Source organism: Lithobates pipiens, unplaced genomic scaffold (assembly GCF_037356315.1).
Source record: "Lithobates pipiens isolate NorthernLeopardFrog02 unplaced genomic scaffold, aLitPip1_a1.2 Scaffold_3, whole genome shotgun sequence".
NCBI classification, from domain to species: domain Eukaryota; kingdom Metazoa; phylum Chordata; class Amphibia; order Anura; family Ranidae; genus Lithobates; species Lithobates pipiens.
The window spans coordinates 240,523,150-240,546,364 of NW_027507790.1; the positions used below are offsets into that span (position 1 = coordinate 240,523,150).

The 23,215-nt window shown below is 44.6% G+C and overlaps 1 protein-coding gene across 1 annotated transcript in view; it reads right to left on the reverse strand.

Annotated features, from left to right (window-relative positions):
* ST8SIA3 (ST8 alpha-N-acetyl-neuraminide alpha-2,8-sialyltransferase 3) overlaps window positions 1–23,215 on the reverse strand; it is an 84,087-nt gene that overhangs the window by 36,192 nt on the left and 24,680 nt on the right. Inside the window, exon 2 of the mRNA XM_077462961.1 lies at window positions 1,007–1,129. Within this exon, the coding sequence (XP_077319087.1) occupies window positions 1,007–1,129 (123 nt within the window). The remainder of the gene's footprint in view (window positions 1–1,006; window positions 1,130–23,215) is intronic.

The following is a 23,215-nucleotide window of genomic DNA, read 5'->3' on the forward strand; positions in this document are numbered from 1 at the left end:
TTTCTGGGCATGCGCCATTCTTAGTCCGTCGAACTAGCCTACTGACGAGCGGATTGTCCGCTGAAACCAAAGTACAACGGACAGAATTTCGAAAAATCCGAAATACTTAGTACGCCAGACTGCACGCTGAAAAAGTCCGCTGAAGCCCACACACGAGCGGACTGTCCGCTGAAATGTGTTTCGACGGACTAAGTACGCCATACAGTCCGCCCGTGTGTACGCGGCATAAGGCACACAAACATTCCGATCGGTTCCGCCTGTAAGTTTTTCAGGAGGACATGATTGGAACCTCCATTCTTCTTCTATGGAGAGGCGGGTGTAAACAAACATGTGTCCGTTTACACCTGCTGACATCCAATCTGATCTGCCAAAAAGAAACGTATGGGGATCCATTCTCTTTTCGTCCAGCAGATCAGACGGCAGTCTGGTGTAGATGGACAGGCGGTCCCTTTATATCTGACCACCCATATAGGAGAGCGGGCAGTGGCTGTGTTCGCTCTGCATAAGCGGAGCAAACACGGAACTGTCATCCACCTGTTCAGCGGGAATCATGGATAGATTCCCTGCTGAGCAAGCAGATCGAAGCCCCAGTCCGCCCCGTGCCAATAGAGATTTCACCAAAATTTCTGTCATGGTGACGTTTTGTTTTCTTGGTCCTCATTGAATTTGATTGTCATAATCACTGATGATTATAAAACCTATTTTACACTTGACTGAGCATATACTTTTCAGTGGCTGTCTTTAAAAAAAAAAAAGGGCAAGGAATGAGAACTGTGACATTAGAGTTCTTCCAAGACAAATGAGAAAAGGAGAGAGTGCTGGTCAAACATTTTGAATCTGGCCGGGTAAATGTATGTTGCTCAAAGTTCCCTGTTGCGTTTACAGAAACCACATACAGTGATTTTTAAAAAGCTGTTATATGATCAGCACTACCTGCAGTAATGCGCTGATTATGAAAACACAACGCATGTGGGAACTCATTTTACACATGATGCAAGACACTAACCTCTGCCGTGCGAATGCTGTTCGGTTAAATATCCACTTGGCTGGTTTCTCTTGAAGCTCCTGTGTCAAGGAGTTAGTAATTGGAACAAATGACGGATCCAGGAATTTCATCGCAAACTGTGACCTGCCAATGGACAACAGTAAGTTAATATATGCACTGAAAAAAAAAAAAAAGAGGACAACCTGATTTCAGCATATTATACAGAGGGGAGTTCCTGGAATGCATATATCGGGTCCAAAATTGTTGACAAGGCCTGGTATTGCTTCCAAAGGAATAAAATAAACACTTCAATGAACCAATGTTCATAAAGGTAATGTACATGGTGTTGACACATAACTGAGCCTGCAAAGCCGCAAACATTTTTTTTGTCCAAAGACTTAAAGCTGAATTCCAGGAATTCAGCTCCTTTGTAAAAAATAAAGGCACACTATGAGTTAAGTCCAGCGAGGTGCATGACATCCCCTGGGTTTATCTCTGCTATTTATATCGGACAGCTTTGTAGTACTCCCAGAAGACAGCTATTGCTTTCGTTTCGGGAGAGCGATGCTAATCCTTCTGAGCAATGTGTTTTTACCAAGAGAGTTGCTGCAGCCGCTATGCCTGCCCCTCCCCTCCTCCTGCCCAATCACAGAAGCCTTTGTATTATGTGAACACATTCACAAAATACAATGGCTTCTGCGAATGGGCCTCATCTGTCAAATGTAAAAAACAAAGATAAGCCCGGGAGATGTCATGCAGCTCCTTGAACTTAACTGATAGTGTGCCTTCACTTTTTACAAAGTGCCTGAATTCCTGGCTTTAACCCTTTCGCTGCCAGGTCCGTATGTCGCACCGGGGTGGGGGCTGTACACATTCCTGGTGGCTGTGGAAAGCAAAGTGTATCCCTGCATGTCTCATTAAAGAGAACTCTTTATGCATTTAAAATACCCACCTAAATTTTTTTTGAGGCCCCCCCACCCACACATATATGCACATAAGAACGTGTCAGGGGGACTACGAACCAAACCATCATTTGCAATACACAGTGAGAGCTATATCACTAGCACCAGACCTCCTCCGTAAAACACTAAACTAATGGCCTATAGGGGGCTTTTACATTGTCACCTATGGAAAATATAGGGTACTGAAGCTTGTCCCCATTTCACAGGCTCACACACATTTAAGGTTTAATATGTTGGGCATCTTTTAACTCAATACAGCCCCATCTTTTATATTGAACAAAAAATTGGGTTATTTATTGAGTTTATGTGCCCTAAAATTAAATTTAGTGTATTTTCTTTTATATTTTGCATTTCCTAGATCTTTTCAGTAATGACAAAAGAAAAGATGTTGCTGCTCCAGACAAAAACTCCCTGAAGAATACCCCCTAACAAGGCTCACGGGTTCAGGCTCTGCAGTGGATCAAGCAGCAAAAAGGAGTCCTGGACTGAAAAAAGTTTTAAAATCCAAATTCAGTCCATATGGTACAGAGGCAGAGCTAGATAGCTAACACGTTTCACACCGTATGTTGGTGCTTAGCCATAGCCAGTTAGCACCAACATACGGTGTGCAACGCGTTAGTTATCTACCTCTGCCTCTTCACCAGATGGACTGAAGTTGGATTTTAAAACTTTTTTCAATAAAGGTGTTGTATTTGTGTGCGGCCGTCCAGGACTTCTTTTTGCTGCTTGATCTTTGCAGTAATATCGTGTGACACAAAAAATTGGAACTACCACTATTTTATTCTTTAGGGTGTCTGCTTTCAGAAAATATATAATGTTTTGGGGGGATTTCTGTAATCTTCAGGCTTAAAATGATTTTTAAGCATGTGTGAAAAAAAATGCAAACGCAACTTTGGCAACGAAAAGGTTAAAGCTTAATTCTAGGTATCTATAGAATACCACTTGATTCTTGTAAAAATCCAGCTGGTACGGCTCACACAAACTCTGATTCATGAAAACCAAGCTAGAAGACATGACCCTAAGTAGTGTGGCAATCATGGGGAGACAAATATCTATGGCCACAGTGACAGCACTCTTTTGAAATCTCAAAAATCCCACCAATCCACCATCCTCAATGCCATTACTGTCCAGACCAGGCTCCATTTTCACCTTGGACCCCTGTAACTACCCCTTTTCCACACCCCTCCGCTCTCCTTATCCCCCTTTACCACCCTGGTTAGTTTGTTACCACTTTCATGAGCACATTCTACCACTTGTACATTACAACATTTAACAGTACGAAATGCAATTTGTGTTCCCTCTGTGCTGCACTTAACACTGTGCTTCTATGCAATAGTAAATGCATTTTTTCTGTTGGAACATTCCTTTAAAACTCAATAATAATGTTGAACAAGAAAAATATAACTGGTAATAAGTAGGCTGTTTTGTCCTTATATCAGTTCCCGGTATTCCCATCAGCAGTCAGGCTGAGAGGGGAAGCCAGCAATGTCAGCTAATCAGATTCCATTGCAGTGCACAGTCTTCTCTCTTCTTCTCTACTTTGTGTTGGTGCCTACAGTGTGCTCAGAGAAAGGCCAATGCATAAACCATTGAATACATTGTCACAGATCTGCTGTAGAACTGAACTGTTACTTGTAGTTCTACAAATGCGGTTTTCTCCTACCTTGCTGGTTTAGAAGCTGAAGGTGGCAGCACATCTCACCAGCTGATTGATATACATGGTTGGCTACACAACCAGTCCCCGCCAAAATTCAAGCTGTACACAGATCAATACTCTTCCCGCATTTCAGTGTCTCTACGTGCCACGGTTCCCAGGTTCCAGTATCTCCAAGTTCCTGAGTTCCAGTGTCTCCTGTACCCCGTCTCTCTGTACATTTCTGTGATCCCACTTTCTCCAGTGACCCCTGTGCCCCTTTGTCTTCAGTGACCAATGTGTCAGTGTACCCCAGTTCCATCTTTCCAGTTATAGACCACAGCTTTGTACCTGACTATACTTGCCTACTGCCTGTCCTAGTCTTCAGCTGGTCCTTGTTTCTCATATTGCATATTGATTTTGGTGCTGCGCTCTGGTTCTTTCTCAGGGCAGCTGTTGTCTGCTTGGGAGGTATTCATTAGCAAACTCCATGTGTGTGCCTGAGAGCCGCAACCTGGGAGGCATTCTGCAGCAAACTCGAGTTGTGTGCCTGAGGGCTGCAACCTGGGAGGTGTTCTGCAGCAAACTCCAGTTGCAAACTCCAGTTGTGTGCCTGAGGGCCGCAACCTGGGAGGTATTCTGCAGCAAACTCCATGCAAGTGCTTGAGGGCCGCAACCTGGGAGTCATTCTGCAGCAAACTCCATGCGTGTGCCTGAGGGCCGCAACCTGGGAGATATTCTGCAGCAAACTCCATGCGTGTGCTTGAGGACCGCAACCTGGGAGCCATTCTGCAGTAAACTCCATCACCATTTGAATGATGCACTGGTGAATACTGGGCTGCTCTTTAGACTCTGAGCCCCAGCCCTTCTCAGGGCTCATACATCTGCTACATAATATGCAGACTGCACAGAGAGTTCACGAACTCCACCCATACGTGACATACATTGACCTACGAAAGTGGAAAATTCGCATTAGCAGGACATTTTGAAAATCCAAAGGTACTTGTCAGTATCTGATGGTACTGGATGTTCTGCCAGCTGCCAGTTGCTCGTTTACTTTAAATGCCATATTTTCATGAATAGATAGGACTTCAGTAAGACTACGGGCACACGTTAGGATAGCTGTTACTTGTCAACTACAGATACACATCTACTGTTATTGATACCCTGCTCAACTCCAGAAGATCAACTAGATCCTGAGAACCACACACGGTGCCGATAATAAAGCAATACAGCCAGCCCTCCTGTACTGGGCCCAGGTCTCATCGGTTCAAGGGGTGCCTTGGCACCTGCTGAGCAGAAGGGCCAGCTGTACTGCCTTATAGCTGATATTTGTGACTCTTGTGGATCCCCCTGCAGAGCTGCTGGCTTCTTCTCTTCTTTCTCCCTCTGGCTGAGCTGCAGGGGGATTGGTTTGTCGATCTGCGCCCCGTTCCACACACCTGCTGTCAGGCCTCCCTATGTTCCCCCCTCCTCCACAGCACTGCTGGCTTCCCTCTTTCCCTCTCCCACCGGCAGCTGCTGTGGGCAGACAGGGAGATCAGTCTCAGGATGGAGAGCAAGGAGGGGACCAATAAATATGTCATATTTACTGGCCCCTTCATTTCCCGAATGAACACAATGATCAATACGGATTGCTCCTGTATCCATTCATAATCCAAGCATAGTAATCTGTGCTTACTATGCTTCAGTTCTTGAACGCACAGGAAGCCTTAAAGCGCTTCCCATCCATTCACTGTCCAGTGCAGCTGAGGCCGCAGAGAAAGGGAGTGATGACCTCAGTCTCATATGTAAAAAGCACAGGTTCACGGACCCCTGATATTTCAACAAAGGCCCCCCAAATGGACATATATATATAATGAAATAAAAAATGTAATTAAAAATTAATAAATAAAGGACTTGGTTAGATGTGCTTTGCTCTCTAAAGAGCAGTCAGATCAGTTTGGGGTGCTTCCAGAGCAGGTCACGTTTGACGGGGGTATCATTTCTGCCATAGCTGCGAAGCATAGCGTTCATTGTTAGCATTTTAGCAATTTTGGGGGGGGGGCCCTGCCAGGTAGGTTGTGCGGAGCTTTGTGACTTCTAACAGCAGCCCTGAGAACACCCTGGAACTGGCAGTGGCTACGTCCAAGACTCGACAAGAGCTTTGGCTGTGCCAGCTTTCACATGCCCTAAATCAGCCCCTTGAACTGTGGATAAAAAAACAACCAGATGCTTTCCTCTCCACCTTCCTAATCTCATGATTTGCTGTGGGCAAGACAGAGACTTTTCTCTACACGAAGCCTGCTAATGATCACACGCTTCTTTGTTCACAAAAAATATTCACCGCCGAGTACCCAGATTACAATATGCTGCAGAATGCATGAATAATACCCAGCAATTAAGGCAAGTTTCATTTATAAAAGTGACGTATTGAAATGCAGTACCCCGGCAATGTTCCCCTGCTGCACAAATGTATGTAATTACTGTAGGTTTTGTGTAGCTGGGTGATAAGCTGATCATATTTTTCACAGCAGCTGAGCAAATGTACTTGTGCTGGAATGGGCAGCAATAGAATTGTGCATCAACAGCTGCTATGGCACAAATACGTGTGTTACTTCAGTTGTTTCGCTTAATCTGTTCAAACCGAAGGATTTATGTCATACATGTGATTGGAAGTACGGTCGTGCTGCTGCTAAGTAGTGCCATTTAATCTAAACAAGCACTCCAGCTGGTAAATGCCAGATTTTGCAATCAACTATTCTTACAGTGTGTGTGTGTTCTTAAAGACCACTAGAAAGTATGTTACCGGCATGATCAATTCAACAGTGAAAGGGGGGGGGGGGGGAGGAGGCTCTCAGCACAGATTTAGACAATTCTGTACAGTTTATGCAAAACATGAAAGCCTTTCGATTGTCTATTTAAGTCTTTTATGAGAGGCGGTATGAAGTATTACTACTGTCTGGGAATAAGGGAATTATCAAATAATAAAATGAAATAGAGAGCAAAAGAGGAGATAGAAAAACACTACAAGCTAAACCAATATAGCCAAAATTTTATAGAAAAAAAAGCAACACAAACACAACTAAAGGCCCGTACACACAATGCGAATATTGTACCAAAACTGTCGCCTGAGGAAGAATCGTACGATTTTCGGATCATGTGTATACTAATTTGGAGAGCCGATCACGACAGTTCATCCAATATTATTCGACCGGACAAGCTTGAAAAATTTCCTCGTACAATACCAGATCGTCAGATCGTCAGACTTTCGTTTAGTCAGTATAGTTGTCATCCAAAAATACAATACAAATACATGACATCACTTCTGATTTATTTTTTGTGTCGTACGAGAATTTTCATGACTTTAGTTACCTATTCAATTTCTACTTGCGACTATTAAGCGAAAAAGTCATACGATCTGTCGTACGATATTCAGATCGTGTGTGTACGGGCCACTAACCTTTTTTTATTTAAAGTGGTTGTATAGCCTTTTTTGGGACTTTTACCTACAGGAAAGCCTATAATAAGGCTTACCTGTAGGTAAAAAAAATATATATTCCCCTTGCAATGTGCCGCATGCGCACAGGGGATTCCCGGCTGAAAGCCCGGCAGACTACGGACGCTGCCGGGAAGACGATATCGCGGCTCCGGCCACTCACAACGCCGGAGCCGCGATACCCGGAAGAAACGCAGAGGGAGCATGTCAGCTTCCTCGGCGTTGGATCGGACCAGATGTCGGGGCCTCGTTCTAAGGTAAGTATTTCATAATGAGCTAGTATGCGGTGCATACTAGCTCATTATGCCTTTTCCTTTGCAGGTAGAAAAAAAACAAAAAAACACATCAGCGGGTTTACTCCCGCTTTAAAATTCCCCTCACTTCCTGTCCCAGTTACCATGGCGATGTACGTCATATATAGACTCCCATTGACTCCTGGGATTGATAACACTGATGTCCCATTAGTCAATGGGAGTCAATATATGACAGACATCCTCCGCTTCTGCCATTGCCTTATTTTTGCAATCAACACAGTGCACCGTGCTGTGTCCTGACTGCACAGGCGCGAGATTGGGAGGTGCATTCTGGGTAGCCAGCTGCACCAAATCCCAGAAACAAGTACAAGTGGGCTTCAGATGCCCACAGTAGCAATGACCGCTGTCTGCATAACAGGGACACTGTGTGGTTGATTTACTAAAGGAAAATAGACTATGCACTTTGCAAAGTGCAGTTGCCCTGTGCAAGTGCAGTTGCTTCAGAGCTCAGTAAATTAATGATCAAACTGGAACTCCACTTTAAAAGCATCAGATCAAACCAAGATCGGTTTGATCCGATGCTTTCCCAAGCCAGTAATGGAAAAAATGTAAATGACTAAAGACTCACCACTTCCGGGTTCTTAGACCATAGAGATAAACGGGGATATTCTGGTCCTCGTCATTTCTATGGCCAGTTAGCAGAACCACCGGCTTCAGTCAGTGGTGGGACAGGAGAGCCCAGAAAGGCAGCGGAAGGTGGTGGGGGGTGGGGACGCCCTTCTACCACCTGTAAGTAACAATTCAGTGACTAAGGCCCCTTTCACACATGCGGACATTATGTCCGTATTTCATCCATCTGTTTGCGGATGAAATACGGACATACATGCATCCCTATGGGATAGCGGGTGTCAGCGGATGAACATCCGCAGACACCCCATATCGTCCGCCTCCGCAATTGTCCGATTCTGCAGTCGGAGGAAAATCCAATTTTGTATCCGTCTGCAGAGCGGATCGGATGAACACGGACAGACGGTCCATGCTCATCCGATCCCCCACAGAGGAGAGCGGAGAGCTGACAGGGCCGGCTCAGCGGGGACAACGGAGCGATCCCCGCTGAGCAAGCGGATCATCACGGGGCGGATCATTACTGATCCATCCCGTGTGAAAGGGGCCTTAGTAGCCCCTAGGATCACTTTTTTTTTAAAATGGCCATCGCTGGCTGAAAAAAAAAAAAAAGGGTGATGCCTGTAGCTGCAGGAAACGTCCCGGTATAACCACTTCGTAGATATTTGCCAGCACACCAAGGATCGGCACAAAGTGGCGTCCAAATGGGTAGTTTATTGTATGATCACAACACAAGAAAGGGGCAACGTTTCAAAGCCACTCAGGACCCCTTCGTCAGGCATGTCATCACAAGGCTGATGAAGGGGTCCTGCGTGACTCCGAAGTGTTGCACCTTTCTTGTGTTGTGATCATGCAATAAACTACCCGTTTGGATGGCACTTTGTGCCGATCCTTGGTGTGCTGGCAAATATCTATGTTGTGACTTGAACCAGTATCCAGCTGGTTGTTGCTGCAGCACCCAAACCTTGAGAGCTTATCCAGGGACATGTGCGATGGGAATATAAAGTATTAGGTAGTATAACCACTTCAACCCCCCCGCTATGTACCGGTACGTAGCTGGGGATGAAGTAGTTAAATACTAATATTAGTACATTACAGTTGGAGTTCCATGGTTTATCATTAATTCAGAGCTTGAGAAATTTGCTTGGAAACTCGGAGTCAGCTAAAAAAGTTAGGAGCCTGTTTTTCCCTCCCATTGCCCCATGGAGGAGAGTAGCGCTCTCTCAGCAGATTACCTTTCAGGCGCACTCCCGAGTCCAGCATTAGGCATCCATAGACGTCAAATGCAGGACTTGGCCCCGCCCCCAGCGTAATTGGATTTCATTGGCAGCAGCGGGAGCCAATGGCTGCGCTGCTATCAATCTATCCAATCAAAAGCCAAGAACCCCCTGCAGAGAGAGAGCACGTCCCCGTAGGACAAGTTGGAGGTTTCAGGTAAGTAAAACGGGGGGCTGGGGGGCCTGTCACAGACAGGTGTTTTTTCACCTTAATGCAAAGGAAAAAACACAAACTTTGAGTGTCCCTTTAATTTACTAAAGGCAAACGTGCATTCTACAAGTGCAGTTGTGCCAGAGCTTAGTAAATGAGGTAAAGCTTCACTATGCAAAGATTACCCAATCACATGCAAGGAAAATTAAAAAATATATATTTTTGCTTGCACATGATTGGATGATGGAAGTCAGCAGAGCTTTCCATCATTTACTAAGCTCTGGAGCAACTGCACTTTGCAAAGTGCACAGTCTATTTGCCTTTAATAAATCAACCCCAATGACTTTTCTAAGATGCCATTGGAAGAGCTGCTAACTGAAAGTGACCACCATTATGGAAACCTTTCACTGTCTTTTCCTGTATTACTGCAAAGGGTGCAATAGGAAGTGGGAAATGGGAAAAGCATGCTTGATCTTCAGTTCAAGAAAGGCAACTCTCTGTTATTTAGGGTATCTCTGAAGGCCCCCGGAGAAGTCCAAGTAAAGTGCAAAAGGACAAGAGCATCACAGGTCCAGTAAAAGTTTATTAATCCTGAAAAAAATTCCCAAAGAAAACTCCAATGCATCTCAGGGGGTTCAAGGCTCCCTCTTCATCAGGGCTTGGAAGCCAGTTGCAATAGAGGCCTATACTGGACACGCAAGTTATACTATACTGTTATTGTAAGGCAATACACGTTATAAGGACTGTGCTATATTCTCCAACTAGCAGTGCTGTAATCACTGCACACAGCAGAGTGGAAGAGGAAGAAGAAAAACAAAGGGTCAGTACATTGTGCTGCAGTACTCTTGTATTACCAAGGAGCATGCAGATAGGAGGAGAAAGCAGAGTGGTTCTGCTGTTTCCAATCACAGTCTGTGGGCAGGGAGGTGACCTAATTGTATTACTCAATTGTAGGAGAAAATAGTCAGATCTCCAGGCTGGTTCTGCTTGTTAGGTCGAGGGGAACAGTTGAAGCAGTCTTATGTACCTGTTCCTCTGCTCCCACAGGCTCCCCCAAGCTGCTAGACTGGTACCTGCAGCCTCCTCTACCCCATATTCCAGCAGTCGGATGCCTCTGACATGATCAAGGCTGAAACAGAGACCAGAGCCCTGCATTGGATGTGAGGATGCCGAGGGACCATTCACTGCTGGAGCATGGGGGGGGGGGGGGGGGGTACTGTTTGTCGTGGAAGGAGAGGATCAGGTAAGCTAAAGTGCTTCACTGTCCTCTAGACATAATCACGATTGAAATACGAGGGAGGACTTCTTCTTTTCCTGGACTTGATCTTTAAATAGAAACGTAACCCAACCTAGTTTAATTAAATTCTCTCTAATAATTGTCCCTGCACGGAAAAATAATAGAAAAAACAATGCTTTGAAGTCTAACGTTGTCTTCCTTGCAGCTGAAGTCCTTCTTGCGCCGCCTCTCGCGCCTCTGCTCCCACACTACCCTCCCTTGCACTACCCTTTTGAAATATTCTGCAGGTCTCTGCCACGTCCCAAATAGTTGGAGACACCAGCGCAATGTCTGTGCATGTACAAGATACCCCGCCCCCCCCCCCCCCATTTGCCTCTGATTTCAGGTATGTAGAGCCTGATAGACTTGCGGCATGTGGGCGCATGCATGCGTGTGCACAGACATGCCTCTGATTTAAGGTATGTAGAGCCTGACAGACTTGCGGCATGTGGGCGCATGCATGCGTGTGAACAGACTTGCCTCTGATTTCAGGTTTGTGGGACCTAGCTGAGACTTGCAGCATGTCTGAGCATGCGTGGGGACTCGCGGCATGCAGATGTCCATTTCTACACCTGCCTTGTGGGATGTGTGTCTTAGGCAGCTGGTGGGGCAGGTGTGTGATCCCTACATCATCCGTGCCTAGGTAAGGGGTTGGAGGGCCGTACAACAAAAAAAAGATGACTAAACTTTTCCCAAGTCCTCTTCAAGTCCTTCAAGTTCAGCCTCTCATACCCCCAAAGCTTTGGTCCAGGAGGTAGGCAAAAAAATAACAGCACAATGTAGTATACAGTATGTCAAACCTCATAAATCCCATTGGAACATCCCTTAAGTCATATGTTCCTATTATTAGCAAAATTTTTCCTACAACAAATGCAGTTAAAATTTAAACATATTCCAATCGCAAACATACCTTACATTAACTTTAAACACATACCATATCAATTTAAGTTTTTAATTCCCACCCAATTCACTCAAGAGAATAGAAGGGAGGTGGGAGGGAGTAACAAAGGAAAAAAAAGAAAAAAAAAAGGGGGAAAAGATTCTCAATAAGAAAAAAGAAGGGAAGAAAGAAAAGAGGGAAAAGAAGAGGGAGATGAAAGAGAGGTGAACGAGAGGCCTACAACAAGTATAAAAAATTAAAAATACAAGATTTGTTGCACTTAATGATAAATTGTAAAGAAAGCTGCTGACAGTAATTGTTCGGTACAATAAACATACCGTAATATGGGTAAAAGGTGTAGCACTCAGAACATAGTAAAATATAAAAATCTAAAGTTCATAAATTAGAGTTCATCTCTATAAATGAAAAACTAGAAATCAGAGCAAAAGTCCACCAGAAAGAAGAAATAATCAAATATCCACTGTGGAGATATGGAAGAAATAGTAAAGGTCCCATCCCCTTCACCCAATATAGCTGACCCTTACCGTCAGTGTATGGGTTATACACATATACTGCAATCTGGTGGTGACAGGAAAAAAAAACGATCCTCCCAGCTCATATATCAATTATCTGCAAATGCACTCCAAAGCGATCCTTCTCCCAATAGACCAAAATAGGCTAAAAAGAAACCTTTCCTCTCAGCAAGATCTAAACCCAGGTAGGTTCCAAAGCTCAGGCAGGGGCTTGATGAACATGCCAATACAAAAAGTAAAATAAGAACGCTCATTGCGCAAACATCTCAAAACGGACCGCCCCTGAAGATGCATGTTGATGACGAAACGTTGGGTGGAGTCACGTGACGTAGGACTCAGATGGATGGAGGTGCAGCGGCCATCTTGTTGGTTAGAAGCACTGGTCGCTTCTTTCTATTATGCCTGTTGAACTTCATATTAAATGTGAGCGTATTTTAATTTGTTTTCTGCACAATAAATAGTTCGTTTTGGGATGTTTGCGCAATGAGCGTTCTTCTTTTACTTTTTGTATTGGCATGTTCATCGAGCCCCTGCCTGAGCTTTGGAACCTACCTGGGTTTAGATCTTGCTGAGAGGAAAGGTTTCTTTTAGACTATTTTGGTCTATTGGGAGAAGGATCGTTTTGGAGTGCATTTGCAGAGAATTGATATATGAGCTGGGAGGATCGTCACCACCAGATTGCCTGTATAACCCATACACTCTCTGTAAGAGTCAGCTATATTGGGTGAAGGTGACGGGATCTATACTATTTCTTCCATATCTCCACGGTGGATATTTGATTATTTCTTCTTTCCTGGTAGACTTTTGTTCCGATTTCTAGTTTTTCATTTATAGAGATGAACTCTAATTTATGAACTTTATATTTTTATATGTTACTGTGTTCTGAGCATGACACCTTTTACCCAAAGTATAAAAAATTGTAAAGTGTTAGAAAAAATAAATAATAATAAACAGATAAACAAATAATCAATGTTAACTAATATGTTATACTCTGACACTATTCACTAGAGTCTGAAATTATTTAATGATATAACCTAGTAGTCCTAAATCCGAACCATTTTGCCCATGTCTTCAGATATTTCCTGGTTAGTCCTTTATCCTTACAAGTTAATTCTTCCATTGGACGGAGCTCATCAACTCTACGTAGCCATTGCGAAATAGTAGGTATAGATCGCTTACCCCAATATACACAAATGACAAATACCCTGTAAAGTGCTGCAGAATCATGTAGGCTCAGAATATATGTAAATAAAATAAATAAATATTTTGTCATTGTTCTTGAACAGCTAAAGACCCGGGGAATGTGTATAACAATTATCTGACAGTTAATCAGCACCATGGAGAGCTCTTTGATCCATTCAACCTCCCCTCCTATTACAGACCGCTGTGCAATTTCCATGCCCAGGGAAGCCCCTTTCATAATAACATTCCTTATAAATTATCAGCACCTGGGACAGCGACTACCTCACCAATCTGCTGGATTCTGTGTCTGCTTCAGACACACTAAACACCTATGTGACAATCCAAATGAAACAAAAATAAGGCCAACTATAGCTGACTTGACCACAAGCAACACCCCTGGCACTGCAGGGCAATGTGTCTGCACACTGGAAAATCTCTGATTGTGATCTTTAAAAATGTTCTTTATTAAAATACAGAGGGAACAGCTCTATCATTGTATATAGTCCTAACACAGCTTTACTGAACCTATTAGTCATGGAGATGTTGAGGGGGGTTGTGATGTGAAGGAAGGGCTGAGGACAGTGATATAAAAGGGGGCTGCGATGTGGTATTGCGCGAATGTGAGAATGTGAGATTCGGACCTCTGCCAGAAGAAAATGTTACAAACTGGACCCCCGCGAATTTTAACTCAAGACCCCTGATATAAATTTTGTTTGGGTAAAAAGCTGCATAACCGAGCAATTACCAGTTAAAGTAGCGCAGTGCTACTGTGCTCAGCATCTGCCAGAGAAGGCTGAGGAGGCGGCATATGAGTAACTGTGAAGTGGTTGACAGCCAATCCCAATGTTAATCGTGATGGCCATCAGCTGGCTCCATAGAAGGAAGGAGAAGACCGTCATGTTCACCGAGACAGATCCTTCCAGAGTCCCCTGTCAAGAAGATACGCGGACCCGACAAATTGAATGGGGGGCCGCGTCACACGTCATCAAGCCGCCGATGCGCAAGTGGCGCCGCCTGCGCCTCAACCGGTGTGCACACTAAAAGGGTCCAATCGCCAAAAAGGGGGATGTCCCGTGCCTTCACACCCCAATGGGGAGACCGGCAAGGGGCTCCCACACGCTGGGAGTGACGCAAGCTGATGCCATCGCCCCGAATGTGCATTGGTCGAGAGAGCGAGGCAACTCATTTTTTTTAAACTGACAATACCTGCCATGTCAACTGTTTGCACAGTAATAATGAAGTTGCAACAATATTGATGTTTGTTACTCTATACTAATTTTGTATACTCTCTTTGTAAAGATTCTATACCCATCTGAATGTATAACAAAACCTCTGAAGAAGAACTTTCAGTCCGTAACATGTAAGGAGTTATATGCTGTATTGACCGCCACCAGTTCACTCGGTATAAGGACAGTGACTAGTTTTTACAACTGTATCATTTTGGGTATTTGATACTGTTCTTATGTCCTATATATAGGTTCTACATGCATACTTTTATTAATGTTCAACAAACAACAAACTTTTACCGTTTATACTCCTGGTTTTGGCCTGTCTATTGAAGACCCTAAGGGGTTCCTTTTACCGTGCCACAGGTACCATATGCTTTTTTGCTAAATGTTCTATTTGGGTCAGACAGACCAAATTCTGTTCACACACAGTCCAATCCCTCCCCCCTTGTTGGTTTTACTTTAATGTATTGTCACTGTGTGGGAACACTTACTTGTGTTGGCAGCTACTCATGAAATCGCAATATTAGTTTGCGCATTAGTATACTTACACTATTTGTGTACTGAAGCAGTCATGCTGAGCTCAGTCAACTTAGTGTTCTGATGACTTGATAACAAGAAGACATCACCAGACTCATGAGATCACCCCTCTGCTTCCTCCCTGTAAGCAAACTTCCAGAAAACATGTAAGATTGACAGCGCTGTGCACAAATCTGCTGGACTCACATTCCTGGGCTATCCTCTTACATTCTGGGTTCTAGCGTGATATTATAAAGATGGGTTTCAGGATCTTATACGAGCAGGATTTGAAGGTACACTAAACAACTGAACACGATCGGACTTAAGAATATTTTTTAATTCTATGTGGCCTGGAGTTTGCCCTCAACTCTGGGTGTTTTCCATTTAAATCTTCAGGACAGCGTTGCACAAATCTTGGTCGCTAGGGTGTTACAGTGACTATAAAAGTCCCCTAATGACCAGGGTGTCTTCCCCAGGGCCATGGTACTTTCTTAAACTTGTCTCCAATTAGAGTTGTTGTGAAGGCTGAAGGTTTTTTTAACCTTCATGCCTTCTATGCATGGAGTTTAAAAGCATTCTGTGTGCAGCTCCAACTCCCCCCCCCCCCTCACAGCCTCCCTAATACTCTCCTGAGACTCATCTTGACCCAGCGATGTGCACAGGAGTCTCGGTTGTCTGGGGTCTCTCTCTCCTCATTGGCTGAGACAGCAGCAGGAGCAACTGGTTCCCACTGCTGTCAATCACAGGCAGTTAGCCAACGAGGAGAGAGCGGGGGGGGGGGGGAGCTGAGCCACAGCTCTGTGTGTCTTATGGATCATAGAGCATAGCTTGCCACTGGGGGCACTGGCCAAGGGGGAGGAGCCAGGAGAGCCATTGGGGGACCCAAGAAGAGGAGGACTGGGGCTGCCAGAGAAAAAACGCTGCAAGGTACAGGTAAGTATAACATGTTTGTTATTTAAAAAAAAACACAGACCTTTAATATCACTTCATTAACTGTAATTATTTCAGCTCAGGCTCGGCACTTCTTATACTCCGGCTCACCGTTGGCTGACTAAGAAGGGATGTCGTGGTCATTGCTGGTTTTTGCAATTACAGAGGCAAACTGATTAGAGCAACCTTTCTAAACCTTTTTATCATGGAGGCACCCTTGAAATAACTTTTGGGTCTCAGGAAACCCCTGATAAAAATGACTATTTCTACAACCCAGCAAACACTGCTGAGAAAAAATAAAGGATGTGACATACTTAAGAAAGAAGTATGGCCAACGCTCCTTTGACCATACTTCATTCTGCACTCCTGTAACCCAGATTCAGCCATCAGCAGGCTATAGTCCGCTGTCGGCTGACATCACAAAGCTGGTCCATGCCCTGCAGGGATCCCATCAATAATGTCTGGATCTGCCCAGATGCTTGACTGGTTGGTGGCTGTTTCAGCCTCCCAGTGAGCCACTGAGTGTCTGAGCCATTCACCCCAGCCCCCTCCACAGCCCAGTGCACTAGTGAGTGCTGGAGGAGCAGAGCAGAGAGCCGGTAACTGACAGTCACTGGCTCTCTGTAGGCTGAAGACTGAGAACTGAGTGATCAGTGGTCTTTCATCGCTCATTTCTCGGTTTAGAGAAGGCGGGGGGGCAGATGCAACATCAAATCAATGCTGCATCCACCTTGGCGAGTATGATTGTTTATTTTTTTTCAAATCCCACACTTTACTTTTAACCATTTGATACCCAGAGATGTTCTATATGAAAAAAAAAAAAATCAGTAATAGTTAGTCCTATACCCAGAGGAAGGCAAAAAAAAACCCAGCAAAGTGTGCCCCAATTTGCTCCAGCAGGGGGAAAAAAATCCTTCCTGATCCCCCAAGAGGCAATCGGATATTCCCTGGATAAAATTTACATATTAATGTTAGTATCCAGTTAAATTATGTACATTTAGGAAAGAATCCAGGCTGTTTTTAAAGCAATCTAATGAGCTGGACAGAGGGCCTCTTGAGGGTCTATTCCAAATTTTCTCAGGTCTAACTATGAAGAAACCTTTCCATATTTGGAGATGATATCTTTTTTCCTCTAATAATAATAAAACAATTAAAGCAGAATTCCGCTTTAAAAAAAATAAAATTAAAAGTCAGCAGCTGCAGTATTAATAATCGAACACTTACCTGTCCCAGGGTCCAGCAATGCGGGCAAATGAAGCCCCGCTCGTCTCCCCTTCCTCTCTGCGGTGCCAGCATCGTCGCTGTGGGCCCCCGGCTGTGGCTTCACAGCCGGGCACACACTGTGGATGCGCAAGCCCTATGGCGCGCTGTGACTGGTCGGGCAATCATCTGGGACCTGTGTCATGTCCCAGATGATTGCCAAGATGGAGGGGGGAGAGGTGATCTCCCTTCCGGTGCCGCGGTGCGCCGGGAGGAAGTGGGAGCTGGAATCCTCTAAAATGAGGGTTTCCACTCCCTCCTACCCAAAATATTTACATGTCAAATGTGTCATGTCAGGGAGTAACCTTCCCTTAAAGCGGAAGTTCCATTTTTGGGTAGAACTCCGCTTTAATAATAATAGCCAGAAATGAAGATACTGAAAATTGTAGTGATCCCATTGGTGGTCCTTGGAAAAATGTCCCCCTACATTGGTGATCAGTGAAGAGCTATTTTGGTGGTCAGTGGATAGGTGCCCTATTACATTGGTGGTAACTGGGGAAAAAATGCTCTTTAGAATTGCAGTCATCAGGAAGGATCCCCTCTTATAGATAGCTAAAAAGATCAATGGTGTCAGTGGCAGAAATTGCTTATTGCTCAAGAAACCCCCTAGCAAATTCTGGAGGAATCCCAGGCTTCCAATCAACCCAAGTTGAGAATGCTGCTCGGGGGGGGCAGCACAGAGGAGAGTTGTGCTCTTTCCTCTTTCAGACAAATGAAATAGCAGCACCTGAGACGATGCGTGTGCGTCCCATAAGACAGGATGCTGTCTCTGGGGGGGATGAGGTGGAAGTGAGAGAAACCTGAGGCAGCGCTAAAGGCCATATTTGCTGCGCTGCCGGTTAAGTAATCACCACTGGAAATCTACAGGCAAAGCATGTTTGGGAAAGGTTTAGCTGTACACAAAACTCTGAATTTTCACAGCTGGAACAACTGACAGCTGACCTTTTTAAGGAATCCCTCGCAGCTTTTCTAGCCTTTTTGACAGCACTATAAGGCTGGATTCACACCTAGGCATTTTTAGTGCTTTTTGCATTTTGCACTACAGAACGTGTTCCATAGGAAACCATGTTATATGGACTGTAGTGCAAATCTGCAAAATGCAAAAAAGCACTAAAGCCCCATACACACTATCAGATTGTCTGCTGATTTTTTCCATCAGATTTACCAAAACCATATAATATGAGGTCAAACCTTAGGGGTTTCCGACATGAGGAGAGCAGGCGGCGTCATGACGTAGGAGCCGCTATACGCTGATCTCCCGAGATCCCCACTCTCTCTCCCTCTCACTACGCTCTCGTTGATGCGGGGCTGGGCGTGACTTCCCTGGCCCGCGGAGAGCTCCAGCAACGCCGCGGGATTCGAATCTCGCCGCGGCGGCCTCCGCGATCTAGGCATAGGCGGACAGCTACCTCTCTCTCGGCGAACCGGCGGAGGATCGGATGGATGCTCACCTTTCGATGAGGAAGGCCCTTTGATCGGCAGACAGACAGACAGCTGCATCTGAAATTGGGTGTCAGGAGAGGAGCCGTTTATCCAGGGATCTGTGTCTGCGCATGTCGGCGCTTGGCGGTCGGTCTACGATGACAGCGGTAAGACAAGCGGCCTGAAGGGGAGGGAGGCAGCCCAAAGCTGGAGGTGGTTCAAAGACACTATACCCGATAGGAAGAGTTCTGTCCCCCTGGTTATAGCTCGGGCTTACCTGTGAGTATCTCCCCTCCCTCCCTTTTAATGATATAAGAAGGCTGCCACCTAAGGTCTATCTTTGAAGGACAGTGTCTCTTTGCATATTCTAAATGTGCCGCTGCTATAAATGTGAGTGGAGAGGAGAAGGGGAAGCCATAATAAAAGGAAGAAAAATAAGGATGAAGTGTGCGCTGCTGTGAACAAAGGAGGTTGGATATATTCTGATGCTTGGTTATCTGACGCAAGAGTTTCTTTTGCAGGAAAAACTTATCTAAAACCTCTTCTGGTTGTGTGACCGTGTAGTTTGCCTCCTTTTAACACTTAAAGGACTGAAATGTGAGTGGAGATGAGAAGGAGAGGAGAAGGGGAAGCAATAATAAAAGGAAAAAAAAAATATATAATTTGCTTGCTGATGGAAATTTGCTGTAGCTGCCAGATCCCTTCCCTTTTCTAGTTGAATACAAAATTACAACTGAATTTGTATGCATATAATTTAAGGATGAAGTGAGCGCTGCGGTAAAAGGAAGAAAAATAATTCGCTTGCTGATGGAAACTCGCTTTAGCTGCCAGACCCCTTCCTTTTTTTTTTTATTTTAGTTGAATACAAAATTACAACTGAACTTTTATCCATATAATCTAAGGATGAAGTGTGCGCTGCGGTGAACATAGGAGGTTGGATATACTCCGACGCTTGGTTATCTGACACAGGAGTTTCTTTTGCAGGAAAAACCTATCTAAAGCCATAATAAAAGGAAGAAAAATAATTTGCTTGCTGATGGAAACTCGCTTTAGCTGCCAGACCCCTTCCTTTTTCTAGTTGAAATTACAACTGAACTTTTATGCATATAATTTAAGGATGAAGTGTGCGCTGCTGTGAACAAAGGAGGTTGGATATATTCTGATGCTTGGTTATCTGACGCAAGAGTTTCTTTTGCAGGAAAAACTTATCTAAAACCTCTTCTGGCTGTGGGTCCGAGTAGTTTGCCTCTATTTAACAGTTAAAGGACTGGATACATGTTTTTCGTCTTTTTTTGATTTTGGGGTGGGAGAACTTGTCATCAAAGAAAGACCCACTTAAAAACCTTTTCTGGCTGTGTGACGGTTTTGACTGTTTTTGATTGTCTCCATGTAATAGCTGTAGGACCGGACATATCTTTGTTTTTTGGTTTTATTTTTTTTTTGTGTCTTTTTGGGGGGGAAAAGCTGCTATCAAAGTAAGATGAATTCAGCTTAACAGCTGTAATAATATCACTATCAACAACTTCTCACCGTATAGCCTATTACATTTTCGGTATACCATTAACGGCATGGTCCTTGATAGAGGATCTTTCCACGGCATGGAAAGCAGCTGAACTAGGTCCCATCCCCCCCTCCCTTTTTGTCTTTTTTCTTTTTTTTAGAATAAGGCAGCCGTTGATACTGTTATTCTTGATTTAATTGTATCTTATGACGGGTGATCTTGGGCCTTTGGGGGATCTTTAGTGGTTCGGACGCAGGTATACTGGATTAGGTTGAAGGTAGGAGAGAAGAGTGGGAAGTGGGGCTGATAGTAAAAAGGAATATCTGGCGAGCGTTAGATAAAGGGAGGAGGGTCTCCAACCCTGTCAAAATGAGGGGAAAGACAAGTAAAGTTAACAAGACAGCCACCCCGGCTACAAGTCCGGTCGGGATCCAAAAATATTTAGCTGCAAACTCTAGTATAAGAGAGGATGAAGGGACTGACAGCCCCAGAACAGATAAATCTATTCGCCCAGGCCCAAGTAGACAGAAGGGGGAAGAGGGAAGGGGGGTAAAAAATACCACGAGTAAGTCAAGCGAGATTAAAAAAAAAAAGCGGGGTAAATTTACAGAATGTAGAAATAGACCAGAATAATTCCCGGGGGGAGGGGGAGGTGGTTAACAGGGAGACAGAAGAAATGATTCCGGATAGCCATAGAGAAACCCTCCAACCCCCACAAATCAGGGAGATGCTCTCTGAGATGTTCTCGAGAATGGAGATCTCCCTAAGGGCAGATATCGCAACAATAAGAAGTGATATAGGTTTGGTATTGGGGAGAGTTGAGGAGTTAGAAAACAGAGTTGAGTCTCAAGAGATTAAGATGGAGGGAATCTTAGAGCAGATAACAGCTCTCCGGAAATCAAATAGAGCAATTAGATATAAGCTGGAGGACCAAGAAAATAGAAGTAGGAGAAAGAATATACGGATAAAAGGTCTCCCCGAGTCATATGGTGGGTCGGCTCTGGGCGAGATAGCTCAACAGATTTTTAACCCTTTATTAGATAAGGAAGTCACAGCCCCTTTGAAAATTGATAGAATACATAGAATGACTCTACCCCGGGGGATTAGAACAGAAGCACCTCGAGACGTTATAGTGAGATTTCACAATGTAGTAGAAAAAATGCAGGTAATGAGAAGAGGGAGAACACAGTCTGGGGTGGTCCATGAGGGCACGGAACTGCAGATCTACCCTGATTTAGCGGGTGAGACATTGGGAAGGAGGAGATGCTTAAAACCACTTACTGAACTGCTGAGAGCGGCGGACATCCCATATCAATGGGGATTTCCTGCATGCCTCATAGGAAAGAAAGAGGGACGATCTGCAGTTCTGCGCTACCCTGAAGACCTCCCAGAATTTTGTGAACAGTTAGGTATAATCCCTGCCCCTCAGATAGAATGGAGTAGTGAAGATGTATTAGGGGCGGAAGGGAATAGTACCCGGGGGAGGAAAGGGCAGGGCCGACCAATCAGGGGGAGTCGAAAGTAGATTACTGGAATTGAGCTGAACTGATGAATTTGCACTGAGAGTTGAGGGGTGAGGGGGGGGAATTGGGGGGAGGGAGGGAGGGTAGGCGAGAGGAGTCTTGGGCGGATTAAGGTTCAAGCTCCAGGGATACTATGGGGGTGAGGCGAACACAAACAGCGGCCCACCAATGCCATAGGCTTAACGGGAAGGGGGGTGTCCTACCCAGTCTCATGAGACGTTCCGTTATAGGACAAAGGGGGTTCTGGGAGGGGAGATGGAGGGAGGGAGGGAAAGGGAGGGGGGTGGTTTTCGGTTGCTTTTTTGGGCTCTCACTCGGTCCTCCCATGGGACTAGCAGGTACAGGCACCACTGGATCCACTAGACGCTTAGGAGGAAAGGAAAAAAGAAAGAAGAAAGGGAAAGAAAGAAGGGAAGGAAAGAAAAGGAAAAAAAAAAGAGAAAAAAATAGGGAGGGGAATTATCCCAGTAGAGAGGTATGGTAGTCCTTAATGTTGTTACGTATAATGTAAGGGGTTTAAATTCAAAAAGGAAAAGATTCCGGGTAAATGACGAACTGCAATATATGGACGCAAATATAGTGTGTTTGCAGGAGACGCATATAACATGCACTTCTGGGGTTAGACTGAATTCGGCCAATTACCCGGTGTGGTTCTACGGGGATTCCCCATCCCCCTTCTCGAGAGGGGTTGCAATAGGGTTCAGTAGAACAATAAGATTTAACCTAGAAGAGCGACTGGTGGATCCGGAGGGTCGTTACCTATGCCTAAAAGGTATGCTGTTTAATTCTAAATGTACAATTGTTAATATCTATGCCCCAAACAAGAATACGGGTCGATTCGTGAAGAAAGTTTTGAATAAAATAGAAGATTTTAAAGAAGGGAAATTAATTTTGGCAGGTGATTTCAATTGGAGCATGAACCCCAAAATAGATACTACAGGGGTGGGGCCTAGGATATCTGAACATAAACTGAGGTCATTTTCAAGAGTATTAACTGCATACCAATTATATGATACTTGGAGAACACTGCACCCTAAAGATAGGGATTATACATGTTTTTCCTCGGTCCATGGTTCCTTTTCCCGTATAGATTATATCTTCCTGGAGCATTCATTTTTAAGGGCACTTAAGAAGGCTGAAATAAAGATAAGAACTGTTTCAGATCATGCTCCTGTGCTGATTCAGTTGGAGATCGGGGGGGACCATGGACCGAGGACGAATTGGAGACTGAATGAATCTCTATTACAGGACAAAGATACAGCAGAAAGGATTGAGCAGGAGATTATACAATTCTTTAGTCTGAATGACATCCCGGAAACATCTAGCCCTGTATTATGGGAAGCGCACAAGGCAGTTATAAGAGGCGTATTAATAGGGATTGGTGCAGGGAAAAAGAGAGAGAGGGAGAAGAAGAAATCCCTATTATACGAGGAAATTCAGAGATTGGAACAGTTGGGGAGACCATGGGGGCTTCAGGACACCCAAGATTTAATAACAAAAAAACGTGAGTTAGATGATTGCTTAGAGCAGAATAGGAGATCGATCTATCATATTTTGGGAAGAGAAAGGTACCAATGGGGGAATAAATCAGGTAAATGG